This window comes from Zophobas morio, unplaced genomic scaffold (genome assembly GCF_036711695.1).
Source record: "Zophobas morio isolate AGI-343-1 ecotype UQ-CSIRO unplaced genomic scaffold, CSIRO_AGI_Zmor_V1 ptg000023l, whole genome shotgun sequence".
In the NCBI taxonomy this organism is placed as follows: Eukaryota; Metazoa; Arthropoda; class Insecta; order Coleoptera; family Tenebrionidae; genus Zophobas; species Zophobas morio.
The window spans coordinates 7306312-7320374 of NW_026972128.1; the positions used below are offsets into that span (position 1 = coordinate 7306312).

General features: G+C 35.6%; 3 protein-coding genes across 3 annotated transcripts in view; 2 read left to right on the forward strand and 1 right to left on the reverse strand.

Annotated features, from left to right (window-relative positions):
* The window catches only part of LOC135134083 (tyrosine-protein kinase hopscotch), a 31779-nt gene that overhangs the window by 5362 nt on the left and 12354 nt on the right, over nucleotides 1–14063 (forward strand). Inside the window, exons 3-8 of the mRNA XM_064062682.1 lie at nucleotides 2427–2546; nucleotides 2596–2756; nucleotides 2812–2943; nucleotides 7031–7158; nucleotides 7215–7427; nucleotides 7479–7603. Coding sequence (XP_063918752.1) covers nucleotides 2427–2546; nucleotides 2596–2756; nucleotides 2812–2943; nucleotides 7031–7158; nucleotides 7215–7427; nucleotides 7479–7603 — 879 coding nt within the window. The remainder of the gene's footprint in view (nucleotides 1–2426; nucleotides 2547–2595; nucleotides 2757–2811; nucleotides 2944–7030; nucleotides 7159–7214; nucleotides 7428–7478; nucleotides 7604–14063) is intronic.
* Nucleotides 2961–6994, forward strand: LOC135134614 (uncharacterized). Its single transcript, XM_064063336.1, has 2 exons — nucleotides 2961–3397; nucleotides 3444–6994. Exons 1-2 carry the CDS (start codon nucleotides 2989–2991, stop codon nucleotides 6992–6994), a joined length of 3960 nt encoding a protein of 1319 aa, XP_063919406.1. The 5' UTR covers nucleotides 2961–2988.
* On the reverse strand, nucleotides 11343–13589 carry LOC135134088 (major heat shock 70 kDa protein Ab-like). The gene has a single exon (XM_064062689.1). It carries the CDS (start codon nucleotides 13463–13465, stop codon nucleotides 11537–11539), a length of 1929 nt encoding a protein of 642 aa, XP_063918759.1. The 5' UTR covers nucleotides 13466–13589; the 3' UTR covers nucleotides 11343–11536.

Here is a 14063-nt window from a genome sequence, read left to right on the forward strand (position 1 = left end):
AAATTCAAAAATCTAAAAAGTGAAAAATCGAAAACTGAAAAATCCCAAAACTAAAATGTCCAAAACCTGAGAAATTAAAAAATTGAAAAATTGAGAAATCGAAAAATCAAAAAAGTGAAGTTGAAAAATCAATCAATTGAAAAATCGACAAATAAAGAGTTTATAAAAGTCAAAAACTGAAAAAGCGAAATATTTAGAAATCGTAAAATTTAAGAGAAAAACTGAAAACTGAGAAATTGACAAATTGAGAAATTGTAAAATCCAAAAATTGAAAAATAAATAGGAGTAAACTGAAAAGTTCCCAAACTAATCAAGTCGTATAAATCAAATCGTTTCCGAACGCTTAGAGTCGACATTGGCCTGAGTGCGCTCTGGTCTGCAGATCAAACAAGTTCTCAGACAACGAACTGTAATTCGTGTGACCTGAATTAAAGTGAAGGAAACAGTAAGCAGCTTGTAATATTCTGGTAAATCTAGTGTCAATTTTTTAGTTAGAAACAAACACTATTGCCAACATAAGTCGAGGAGTCCTCAACCGTCATTTAATTTAAACTATGACGCTTCTCTATGTTCTCTGGTACTGTTGTCAAATTTTGGATTATTAGAAATATCATGTAGATGGTAAAACCTGTGGTAAAACGCTAACCAAAATTTGTCTAATCATCCCCACCAATAATGTTATGACGTCACTTCAAAATTGTACATAGTAAATAAGTTTTAAATTGTATAAAATAACATAGTCGTCCTACACATGTAGTTTATGACTCCGTGTTGGATTTTCACCCGAAACGTCCAGATTTTTGGGAAAGAAAAATTAAAATTATAAAACATTTTGCAATTTAATTTTGAATCTGCAAAACCGAATGCTTTGAAATCATGCAGATGTTTTAAGGTTATGATAGGCATGATAATTTTTTATTCAAAATATATTCACTTATCCACTCCAAAAAATTGATGACGTCAGCTCAAAATTTTGCCGAATAAATCCTATCTAAAATATAGAAAATATGATGAGTCTGTACTTGTGATTTATCATTCCATATATAATTTTGTATTTGCTTATACAGGCTGACTCAAAAAAATTAATGAATGTGTGAACTTATTAATTGATTTAATCAGGAACTACAAAATCGAATGCTTTGAAATCTTGGAGATGTTTTAAAGTTATCATAGCAAGGCAAATTTTGTATCAAAATGTATTTGCTCATCCCCCCTAAAAAATTGATGACGTCACCTAAAAACTTTACCAAATAATTCTTATGTTTTTTGTTATTACAAATATTTAACAGTTTTAATTAAATAAGCAGTTAAAATACACTTTGTTTCGTAAACTAACAAGTATTTGTTACTTAATAAAGGTTTTCTTAAAATCTCAAAAAATTTAAGATTTCCTGTTGCGCCATCTTTGTGTTTAAATTTGAATTGGGCGACAACGCAGACTTCAAGAACATTAGAGAATTAATTCTATGAACACCATGCTAACATAATCTTAAAATTTTGAATACAGATTAGGACAAATAATTTTGTTGATAAGTTTTATGACAGTTTAATAAATTTATTTGATTGTTTGTACACTACTCCAAAATTTCTCGCTCTTTCTAACAAAACTAACATCAATCACTTCAAACATCTGAAAAGGGTAATTAAAAAAAAAACAAAACACGTTTCGTGTTTTAAAACACTCAGTATAGTAAAATTTGATTTTGCTGAACAAATCCTATCTTAAATGTATTTACAAGGTATGATTAGTCTATACTTGTGATTTATCACTGCATTTATATACATATTTTAGATTTGCTTATACAGGATGTCTTAAAAAAATTAATAACTGAGTCAATTTATTTTATTGTTTAAATCAAGAAGCGTAACTTTTCTAAGCATGGTAACTTTTTCATCAAAATGTATTTGTTTGTTCCCCCCAAAAAATTGACGACGTTATCTCAAAATTTTGCCGAATAAATTCAACTCAAAATGTGCAAAATATGATGAGTTTTTACTTGTGGTTCATCATTGCAATCATATTGTTATTGATCAAATTAAGAACGAGTCACCACATTTTCCCGAAAATGTGAAAATACAAACGTCTTTATTTAATAAGAATTATAATAATGATATTCAGAATATTGTATCGATTGTAGCTTACTACTTAATAGTTTTGATCCTCTGTTTTGGGGAACTCATTCAAATCAAACTAATTTCTACGTGACATTCTTCCGTTGTATAAACATAAACACTTTCAAGTTGTCATGTTAGATACATATTTTTATTATAGCTTGTAATGGTTGTCATTAAAAAAATAAAATTCGCAAAATCAAATCTTTTTATTTTTCAAAAGAGCTGGATTTGATAAGGTGTACTTTATGGCGGAGGGACGTTCTGTCGAAGTGATCTTCGACCAATTTTTTAATTCTTAATTTTGACCACAGAGGCGAATTTTCGTATGCCAAATTAGAAGAAAAACGCAGTAACCGTCCAGGATGTTTTATAATTAGAGAGAGCGCTGTAAAGTACAACGACTATTACATTGATGTTTGTACAAAAGATAGGTAAGTCGCATCTCATATGTAAAAATGTGATCTATTTGAAATCTTGTAGTTTAAAACCGAAAACGTACAAATTGGAAAGAATAAGCGGCGACGAATTTATTTTTAACGACGATTTAACAAGGTACAAAAGTATTCCACAACTGGTAGCTGCGTATAATGATCCTAATGGTGCTATTTTCCTACAAGAGTGTCTACCGCCTTCAGAATATGGTACATAATACCGTAATAAATAGCGCAATTTAAATAATCGTGAAACTTTTTCCAGATACTTCTCCCTTATTGTTGTGCCAGAGTGATAATCTTCCGGGAGATTCCGTCACGGATACTTCAGCTGTGAACAATCTTATGCCTTCAGCGCCTATGTGCATCAACTGCAAAAATTTACAAGTTTTCAAAGGTAAGACAATTGCTGTTTTGACAGCAGTGACGTTTAAAACGTACAATGTTGTTGTATTTGATTCTTGCGATTATTTTTGCACGCGTTGTCAGTCAGGACGAAGAAGACGGTAATTTTACCGACTTAACACGATGTAAATTAAGTCACTTAGGCTTAGAGTACTTAGGTGACATCGCTAAAACCGAATCGTGGATTAGATGTCAGTCGTGGACATCAAATAGCCCTCACGCTATCCCCGCCACCATAATAGATGATAATTTCCCCGAACACTCCCGAAAAAAAGCCAAAAACTATTGCAGAAACCCCACTAAGGATCCCAATGGGCCGTGGTGCTACTCGATGAGTTTGGACCTAAAATACGACACTTGTGGCATCCCGTTATGTTCGGTAACCGACTGTAAAATCACGGGTCCTGGTATGGAATATGCTGGTGACTACAAAAAAGGCCTATCAGGTTTTATAACGTATTTATTAGACACAGTTAAAATAGTTACCTTTAGACAGAAAATGTTTAAAGTGGAACAAAGACCGAAGCAAAGTTAAAGATAAAGGAGAATACGTGTCGTACGACAAGTTCAAGAAAACCCGTTTCCCTGAAGGCGACGTATCAAAAGCGAAAAAATATTGCAGAAACCCTAATGGTGACGTCGGAGGCCCGTGGTGTTTCGTAGAAAACGAAGATACCGACGAGATTGAAAAAGAGTACTGTGATATTCCGTTTTGTCAAATTTCAGATTGTGAAGTGTTTACTAGAAATACCCCAAATTATACTCATTTCACGGATTTTAATAACACTTTGTCACAATTTAGTTTCGGGGTGAAACTATGGGACTCCGACGCGTACTCAAACGCGAATGCCACTTTAACACTATCGGTGGTAGCTTTACCCGTGACGGGCCAAGAAATGCGGGATTTGGGTACAGGCCTTGAAATTTTTCTTTCAAATAAAGGCAGTGCCCTAACTTTCGGAAACAAAGACACACCGGAGTATGAGGACACCCCCGGTATTTTAAAATCGACGAGTTTTACAATGTTCACGTTGTCGTGGACGGCCCCTTTTATCACTCTATCGTACGAAGGCCAAATCAAACCCATCTTTTTAGCCGAGTACAGAACAAAAAAAAACTTACTCGGTGAACGCAAAAACAAGTTCAATTTTTACTCAGCTCGGGGTACTAAAGTCATGTGGACTTTCCCGTTTTGTATGGACGATTTTGGTTGTGACGTCCAAACTACCACGGGACCTCAATGGCAGCAGTTCTGGCCTTTGCAAAGTAGCGAAGTTGGACAAGAACTAACATTTCAGTTGCGGGCGTTTCATTCAGCGTATTTGCTTTTTGTACCAAGTCCGGCCGTAGATTACCCCAGTGTTAAATTCATGCTTCAACATGATAACCAAATGTCGCGAATTACGGTTAATGTTAATAAAAACTCCGAAGTTGTGGTTAAAGAATTGGAACTACCTGCGATTCTGGACTATTGGAATTGGCACGAATTCTCGATTGCTTTTTTTGCCGACACCATGCAGTTCTACTGGACGAAAACTGAAGGCACGAATATGATTTTTGAAATACAGCATGTGTTATTCAAGAACGTGCTTTGGTTTTCGCCGAGTTCTAATTCTATAGCTCATTGGACCTTCTTTTGTGTGCCACCGGAAGTTTCGAAGCCACCGGCGCCTCTTTTGCCTGAATGTGCGCTAAATAGGGAAGAAGGGGACTATAAAGGGACTCAGGATGTTACGAGTGAGGGAATGCCGTGTTTGCCGTGGTCCAGTACTAAAATGGTACCCGAAGAAGGTAATGATTTTCCGGAAAATAGTTCTTTAAAAGCGTGGAATTACTGTCGTGATCCTTCCCAAGAAAAAAGAGGGACTTATTGCTACACGTTCAACAGATACAAAACAATCGAAAAGAGTTACTGCCATCTTAGAAAATGCAAATCTGAAGATTGCAAAATGGCGGGCTCTGGTAATGATTATGTAGGGACTTTGTCTACAACGCGTTCGAATAGATCATGTGAATATTGGTTTTCAAATACGACTGTTCACCCGGTGGAACAACAGTACTTAAGTGAAACACTATATGCTGACCTTTTTCTTAATTATACAGAGAATCATTGCCGAAATCCAGCGCGCGATATGGGTGGTAGTTGGTGCTATACAAACGACGCGGATGTTGATAAAGACATGTGTAACGTCAGAGATTGTGACAGACCTGAGGAAAATATCATTATTCTTGGAGGGGCCACGGCAGGCCGGAAAATCTATATACTTCCGCAGTGGAAAATCACCGGTCTCGAATTTGGAATAAAACAGTGGAACCCAGATGTTACCGAAGGTATACAATTTAATTTTTACCCCAGACAAGGAAATAACAAGTTCGAGCTAGTTATGGCAGCGAATGGCAACGAGAAGATGTTTCTTTACTACAAAAACAACATCATAAAACAGAAAACTCTCATTCATTTGATAGGGTCAGGGAAATGGACTGATTTTTGGTTACTAATGCGAAAAGGTGAAATCTCGATAGGTTTCAAAGGAGTACCTAATAGCTTCTTCGAATACATCAGTGACGAAGTTTTCGACCCCATGTTTCTATCTTTCGGGACAGTAGAAGGTAACCCGATTGGGTTTTTTCTTCAAAGTGACCAGTGTTACACCGAGAACGTTACCTCCAGCGATTTCACCAAAACAATGCCCATTGGTTTATGGTCCACCACACAGAACCCCATCTATCGCAATTTTAGTCTCCTGATTCGCGGAGACGGAATCGTCGTACTACCTCTAATGACCCTCCCGAGCATCCTACTCCCCTACAACCTGAAAATCGACTCAAGAAAGAAAGAAATTTCCATAAGTCACGATAACAACGTTTTGGAAAGACACCCCGTGAATGAAGGTGTATTCACTCACGATAAGTGGAGCCACTTTCTGATCAGCTTCAACGAAAACTACTTGAACGTTACTAAAGAAAACCAGACAGTGTTTATGTTTTACAGTATGAAACCGCTTCTCTTCTACTGGTTTTCTTTCGGGGTCGAGGCTGGATGGGCCATTTGGAGTGTTAATTGTGAAGAGTTGGACCTCGATGGGCCTCCGAGAGATGGCGGGTGGTCTGCTTGGTCACCATGGCATTGTACGGTCAAATGTGGAGGGGGTGAAGGTTTTCGTACCCGGAATTGCACGAACCCGAAACCCAACATCTGGGGTAGATTGTGTCCAGGGTCACACAAGGCCACTGGAATTTGTAACGATTTTGTGTGTGGGGACGTGAGTCCCACAACTTTGGAAAAAATCAGAGGGAGGTTGCAAACGCATCAGTTTAGTTTTGTCGTCAACGAAGGAAAATCGTTGGTTTTGGAAAACGACCACGAAATGTTGAAAATTATTGTGAAAGAGTCACCAGACGCATATTACGAGTGGACATTAAATGGGGTTTTTATTCACCCGGAGGAAAATCGGGTCGTTCATCAAGGAGACGATTTGGTTGTTAGAAATGTAGACGTCGGGGATTCCGGTGTATATGTTTGCATGCTCTATCGAGTCAATAAAAAAAGAGTCGTGTTAAAAGTGATTTCGGTGGCTGTAGTTAGTGAAGATTACACTATCAAAACTCGAGCCACTAGATCGACCACAATATCTTGTAAATCCGTCGTTTTGGGTTATATTTATTCCGATTTGAGTCTGAAGTTGTATTTGAATGACGAAGTGTACAAAGATTTTGGGACGACGATGTTAGCGGCGGTAAATTCTGAGTTTTTTGACAATTTGAACATGTCGCACACTGGAGATTGGAAATGTGTCGTAGAACAAAAAGATTTGAAGCTTTCGTGGGTTACCAATTATCTACGGATGGAAGTGAAGAAGGCCCCCAACTTTTACACAAATCTGATGGAAGATAACCTCACGAGACCTCTTTTCGGTTGGCTGTCCACAGAAGAAAACGTTTTTTATGCGCTGGTTGCCATTGTAGTGTTCGTTGTTATTTCAGTGGTGTTATTTTTGATCATGTATTTTAAGTTTTGCACTCTGAAATCACGATGGCAATAAAGTGTTTTAACACCTTGTGTTTATTTATTTTGTCAGGTCAGAAAAAAGATGGTTCTAGAGGCATCACTATGACTTACAGAAGCATGTGGAAAATTACAAAGGGCAAAAAGATTGAAGTCGCAATGAAAGTTTTAAAACAGGAAGTGTGTGAAAAATACTCAAAGGTACGTAGTTAGAATAGTGAAAAATAATTTATCATTAATCGTACGTTTTAACTTAGGAATTTCTTGAACTCGCCGGTCAATACGCGTATCTTCAGTCAAGTGCCATTGTTCGTCTTTTTGGGATTACTTTATCAAGTAACGTTTCGCTTGTTTTGGAATATTTTCGGTTAGGGCCTTTGGATGAATATTTACAGGACAATAAAGGCCTTATGAAGAAAGTTGATTTGATTGAAGCAGCTAGCAATCTCGCCACAGCTCTGTGGCATTTGGTAAGTTATTCATAAAGTTTTATACTAAAGCAACTGATTTTTAAAATGTAGAAAGAAAATGGGATCGTTCATGGCAATATTCGGTGCCGGAAACTGATGGTTAGTGTACATGACGAAAATTCGTTCACGGTGAAATTGACTGATCCAGGAATTCACATTTCATATGCATCTAAAGAGTAAGTACAATAATTGACTTTATTAAATAATTTAAGTCTTTCGACGATGATTAATTTCATTCTTCAGTAAACTTATTTTAACGCATTGTCAGTAAAAATAACTATTAGCCTCAATTTATTGCTTTCTGAGCTACCGGAGTATGGCATTCGAGTCCATCGGGCGACTTGCCAATTTTTTTTTCTCGGCGTTTCATGACCCCTAGAGTACGAGTCTATCTATCTGTCTCTTTGTCTATCTATTTATTTGTATGTCTGTCGTCTGCAAGGAGGGTAGAATAAGAACGGAGGGATTGGTTGCATAGAATAGGAGTCAAATTTGGGATCTTCAATACCATAAATATGTTCACCGTTGGCTCAGACAAACAAATGTGAACTTAAATAACACGATGACAATATTTAAATTTTAATTAAAAAAAATTCAATGCCGCTAATAATATTTCTTTAAAAAGAATACAGGGGAATTTGTTATTACACCAACCTTGTTTTATTCTTATGTCAATTATGTTTAGTGAATGGATAATATGAATCCGTCTAGAGTTTCACCCTAGACATCCAAATTTTTGGAAAAATAAAAATTAAAATTTATTCGTTCATCCTCTTCCAAAAAATCGATGACGTCATCTCAAAATTTTACCGAATAAATGCTCTCTGCAATATGCAAAATATCATGACTATACGTTTATCAATGCACCTCATAGTTTTTAGACTTACGTACACAGAGTGACTCAAAATAATTATTGAATGAGACGATTTATTTTATTAATTAAATCAAGAATGACTCACTCCCTTTTCCCGAAAATTTGAGAATGCAGTGCTGTTATTATTAGTACATATATAATCATACATTTTGCCTTTTTTTCTTAATATGTGTAGTCATCTTTTTACAACAAGAAACTTAATCATGTTTAAAATGGTAAATTTGCATTTTTTGTCTTTTGGTTTTCTTTTTTGATTAATACATTTATTAGTTTTCTTTTACAACACGATTCCTTAAAAACATATTTCACATGGTAATTTCTAGTAGAAAAATAAGTAAGTGTCTCAATTGTGATGATTTTTTTTTATTCACCTTTAACCAAGGGGGTGGAGCTTAACTGCAAAATACTTACTCTTTACAAAAATTAAAAACATGTTTTTGTGTATTGTATTGTTCAAGGAATACTCTACATATTAAGAAAAAATGCGAAAATATTGACCCCACGCACCCACCCCATCTCGATTGTGTGTTTTTTCATTCGTAGAAACCTAAAACACGATTAAAATGGTAAATTTTTGTAGACAAATATGGATCAATTAAGCAATTAAGCCCCGCCCTTCGTTCGGACAACGAATGAAAAATTCATCACAGTTGAGAATTGAGATCGGGGCGGGTATGGGTGGGGCCTAGTATTTGTCTTTATTTTTTTTCTTAATATACGTAGTATTCTTTGAACAACACGGTACTGAGAAACCTGTTTTTAATTTTTCGTAGAGAAATAAGGGTTTTGCAATTAAGCTCTGTCCCCTTGGCTCACGACGAATAAAAAAAATCATCAGAATTGCGATAAGGCGGGTGGGCCTTTTTTCCTTAATATACATAGCCATCTTTTCACGACAAGAAACTTAAAATATGGTTAAAATGGTACATTTTTGCAAGGAAATATGGATTTTGTAATTATGGGACGGAGCCTAATTGCACAATTAATATTTCCTTATTATACAAATTTTCCATTTTAAACATGTTTGAAGTTTCATGTTGTGAAAGGAAGTCTACATACATTAATACAAAAAGACAAAATTTACTTTACAAGAAATTAAAATCACGTTTTTGAGTATCGTGTTTTACAAAGAATACTGTGTATATTAAGAAAAAAAAAGGCAAAATATAAGCCCCGCCCACCCACCCCATCTCGATTGTAAAGATTTTTTTATTCTTAGAAACTTAAAACATGTTTAAAATGGTCATTTCTCGTAGAAAAACAAGTATTTTACAATTAAGCTGCGCCCCTCGGCTTACGACGAATAAAAAAATTCATCAGAATCGAGATTGGGTGGGTAGGCGGGGCTTATATTTTGTCCATTTTGTCTTAATATACATAGCCATTTTTTCACAACAAAAAAATGCAAAATCGACTAATTTTTTGATATCACAATTTTTCTTCGATTTCACACTTTTTTTATTTTCTTTAATTTTTCAAGTCTTCAGTTTCTCAACTTCCAAAATTTTTCGGTATTATAATTTTTCATTTGTTGATTTTTCAGTTTCTCAATTTTTAATTTTTCGACCTTTCAGTTTTTCGTTTCCTCAATTTTTCAAGTTCTTGATTTTTTTCATTTTTTGTTTTGTAATTTTCATTTATTTGATTTTATATCACAATTTTTTGTTTTTTCATTTCCTTAATTATTTCAATGTTTCTTTCGATTTTAAAATTTTTCGTTTATTCAATTCTGCAAATTTTGAATCTTTGATTTTCCGATTTTTTAATTTTTCAGTTTTGCAATTTTTGGATTTCTTAATTATTTAATTTTCAATGTTTCGACTTAACAATACTTCGTGTTTTGTACATTTTCGATTTTTAACTTTTCCAATTTTTAATCGTTCGGCTTTTCAATTTTTCAATGTCTTAATTTCCGGTTTTTAGATTTTTCATAGTTTTTATTTTATACTTTTTCGTTTTTTCATATTTTTTATTCGGAAAATTGAAAAATCGAAAAAGTGTAAATCGAAAAACTGCAAATCGAAGAACTGAAGGAACGAAAATTCGAAACATTACAAAAATTAAAAATCGAGAAACTTGAAAATTGAAAAAAAAAAATTAATCAAAAAATTGGAAAGTAGAAAAAACGAATCGAATCGAAAAATTGGACAACCCAAAAATTGTAAAATGAAAAAATTATGCAAACGTCAAAATTGTAAAGTCGAAAAATTAAAAAATTAAAAATCGAAAAATTGAAAAATCGAATAAATGAGAAAGTTTTAAAATTCAAGAATTGAAAAAATTCTAAAATCGTAAAATCAACAATGTGGAAAACTTTAAAAATTATGATTACATATTATTAGAAAGATATTTAAACTGAAAACTAGAAAACTCAAAATTTAAAAGAAGAAACGAAAAATTAAAAAATTTGAAAGTTGAAAAATTGAAAACTGAAGAATTACAAATCGAAATATTGAAAACTTTTATGTTATGTATTTTTTTAAATGAAAGTTACAGAATGGAGGATATATCCTTTAAACACTCATTACGAATTGAATTAATTGAAAGTAACGGAATTGATTTCTTTTTTGAAAATTGAAAATAAAAGAAAAATTATAAAATCAGAACATTGTAAGGCCAAACAATTGAAAAAATAAAGAAAATAAAAAACCGAAACGAAAAATTGCAAATCGTAAAATTGAAGACACCAAAAATTGGAACAAACAAAAAATTATAAAATCGAAACATTGGAAAATCCAAAAATTGTAGAAATAAAGAAAATGCGAACTAAAACCAAAATTTGCAAATCGAAATTTTCAAGAAATGTAAAATTAAATAATTGAAAAATTTAAACATTTAAAATTGAAAACTCGAAAAATTAAAGGAATAAAAAATTGAAAAAATTATTTCGAAACATCGAAAAATCGAATAATTAAAAAAATAAGGTGAATAAAAACCGAAATAAAAAATCAATTTCGATTTTTTTTTATTACAAGTTTTAATCTGATAATATATCTCTGTTTACTCAGCACTTCATGGAAAAGGGAAAATTAAACAGTTCATTTAAAATAAAAAATATTTATTTACAACTAATATAATACTGTACAAATAAATCACAGTCTTACAACTAAGTATAACTATTACAAAACTATCACAATTAAACCCAATAATGACTGCATTAAACAATAAAAAAGTTCAAGCAATCGAATATTAAATATTAAAAAAATAAACAAGTAATTTTTATAAATGACAACGCTTAATCAACTTCTTCGATTGTTGGTCCACCTTGTTTCTGGCCTCCGAAACCGCCTGCTTGTTGTCCACAACTTCCAGGAGCCCCTGTGCCTTGCCCTTGGTACAACTTCGCCATAATTGGGCTGCAAATCGCCGTCAGCTGCTTTTGTTTGTCTTCGTACTCTTCCTTCTCGGCTAGAGTGTTGGAATCCAGCCATTGCAAGCAGCTGTCACACTCTCTAGTCGCAGTCTCCTTATCCGAAGCCGATAGTTTGTCCCCTTGTTCAGATATAGCTTGTTTCACCTGGAAAATGTAACCTTCCAGTTGATTCCTAGCGGTTATCTTCTGCTTTTGTTTCTCGTCCTCTTCTTTATATTGTTCTGCTTCGGCGACCATTCTGTCGATGTCTTTCTGAGACAATCTCCCTTTGTCATTCTTGATGGTGATGTTGCGGGAGTTGCCCGAGCTGGTGTCTTTGGCGGAAACGTTAAGTATGCCGTTAGCGTCCAAGTCGAAAGTGACTTCGATTTTCGGTACTCCACGAGGAGCCGGAGGAATTCCAGTCAAGTCGAAAGTTCCTAGAAGATTATTGTCTTTGGTCATCGCCCTCTCACCCTCAAAGACCTGAATGGTAACAGCCGGTTGATTGTCGGAATAAGTAGTAAATGTTTGAGCTTGTTTGCACGGAATTCTTGTGTTGCGTTCGATGATTTTCGACATCACACCTCCAGCTGTTTCAATACCAAGGGAAAGTGGAGCGACGTCGACTAACAGCACGTCTTGAATCTTCGAATCGGTTTCACCGCTGAGTACAGCTGCTTGGACAGCGGCACCATAGGCGACTGCTTCGTCTGGATTGATTGAGAGATTCAATGCTTTACCGTTAAAATAGTTCTGAAGGAGGTGTTGGATTTTGGGAATTCGGGTAGACCCTCCAACCAGAACAATGTCGTGGATCATCCCTTTGTCCATTTTTGCGTCATTGAGGGCTTTTTCGACCGGCTGCAGCGTCCCTCTAAAGAGATCGGCGTTGAGTTCTTCGAATCTGGCTCTGCTGACTTTAGTGTAGAAGTCGATGCCGTCGAAGAGGGCGTCGATTTCAATACTAGCTTCAGTGCTTGAAGACAGAGTACGTTTTGCTCTTTCAGCTGCTGTTCGTAGTCGTCGGAGAGCCCTCGGGTTGCTTCTCAAATCCTTCTTATATTTCCGCTTGAATTCGTCCGATAGGTGGTTAACTAGTCGGTTGTCGAAGTCTTCGCCACCTAGGTGGGTGTCACCTGCAGTGGATTTAACTTCAAACAGCGACCCTTCGTCGATAGTCAAAATGGAAACGTCGAAAGTGCCGCCACCCAGGTCGAAAATCAAAACGTTCCTCTCGCCTTTCAAGTTTTTGTCTAAACCATAAGCCAAAGCCGCCGCTGTGGGTTCGTTGATTATCCTCATCACATTCAACCCGGCGATGGCGCCGGCGTCTTTGGTGGCCTGTCTTTGCGAATCATTGAAATATGCAGGCACAGTGATAACAGCATCCCTGATCGACGTCCCCAAGTAGGCCTCCGCCGTTTCCTTCATTTTCGTCAAAACCATAGAGCTGATTTCTTCAGGTGCGAATCTTTTCAGTTCGCCTTTGTACTCGACCTGGATTTTCGGCTTGCCTGAATCGCTGATGACTTTGAAAGGCCAGTGCTTCAGGTCTTGTTGTATTTTGTCGTCGTCGTATTTTCGCCCGATTAGTCGCTTGGCGTCGAAGACTGTGTTGCTGGGGTTCATCGCCACCTGGTTCTTGGCGGCGTCTCCGAGGAGACGCTCGGTCTCGGTGAAGGCGACATAGCTGGGGGTCGTTCTGTTACCTTGGTCGTTTGCGATGATTTCCACTTTTCCGTGTTGCCATACTCCGACGCAGGAGTAGGTTGTGCCCAAGTCGATACCAACTGCCGGAGCTTTCACCATTTTGTCGTGTTTGTTTTCGTTCACTTGGAGAAAAATTCACTGGTTTGCACTGTTTAAAGTCGCTATGAACTTTTGTGTTGCTTGTTTGTACTTCGCTTGTGTTCAAATGACTGAAGTGTGGCGCCGAATGCGCGGCTTATATATGAATCGGTGAATTCGTCTCGAGTCGACGCGAATGTTCTCGAAGCGTATGAGTCAATACTCGGTGGTTCTGGAATATTTCGTGTTTGACAACAGAATTATTAGTTGTTATTAAATATTAAGGATGGTGATGTTTTTGCGGCATAATCGGCTAATGCTGTTTTTTATGACTATGTGGGCAGTAATAACGAAAAGTTAATTTTATTGTAATGAAATAATAATAATAATAAAACGATTTTTCGTAAAATAAAAAAAATCAACGCACTTTTTTTTGTGTGTGAAAAGTCTATAATAAAAAAAGCGTTTCCTAAAATTTGTATTGCAACAATTTAAATAATGTCAAATTTAAGAACGCTAGAAAATTCTAGAAAGTGCGATTTTGCGGTAACACGACTGAACTTTTGTGGATAATTCGCACACTCTGACCGAATATTCGCGAAGATTGAATTTGCTGTAA

Coding starts and splice junctions, on each gene's coding strand:
- LOC135134614 (XM_064063336.1), top strand. CDS start 2,989: ATGTTGTTGTATTTGATTCTTGCGATTATTTTTGCACGCGTTGTCAGT. Junction 3,398..3,443: donor CTACAAAAAAGGCCTATCAG/GTTTTATAACGT, acceptor AGTTACCTTTAG/ACAGAAAATGTTTAAAGTGG.
- LOC135134088 (XM_064062689.1), bottom strand. CDS start 13,465: ATGGTGAAAGCTCCGGCAGTTGGTATCGACTTGGGCACAACCTACTCC.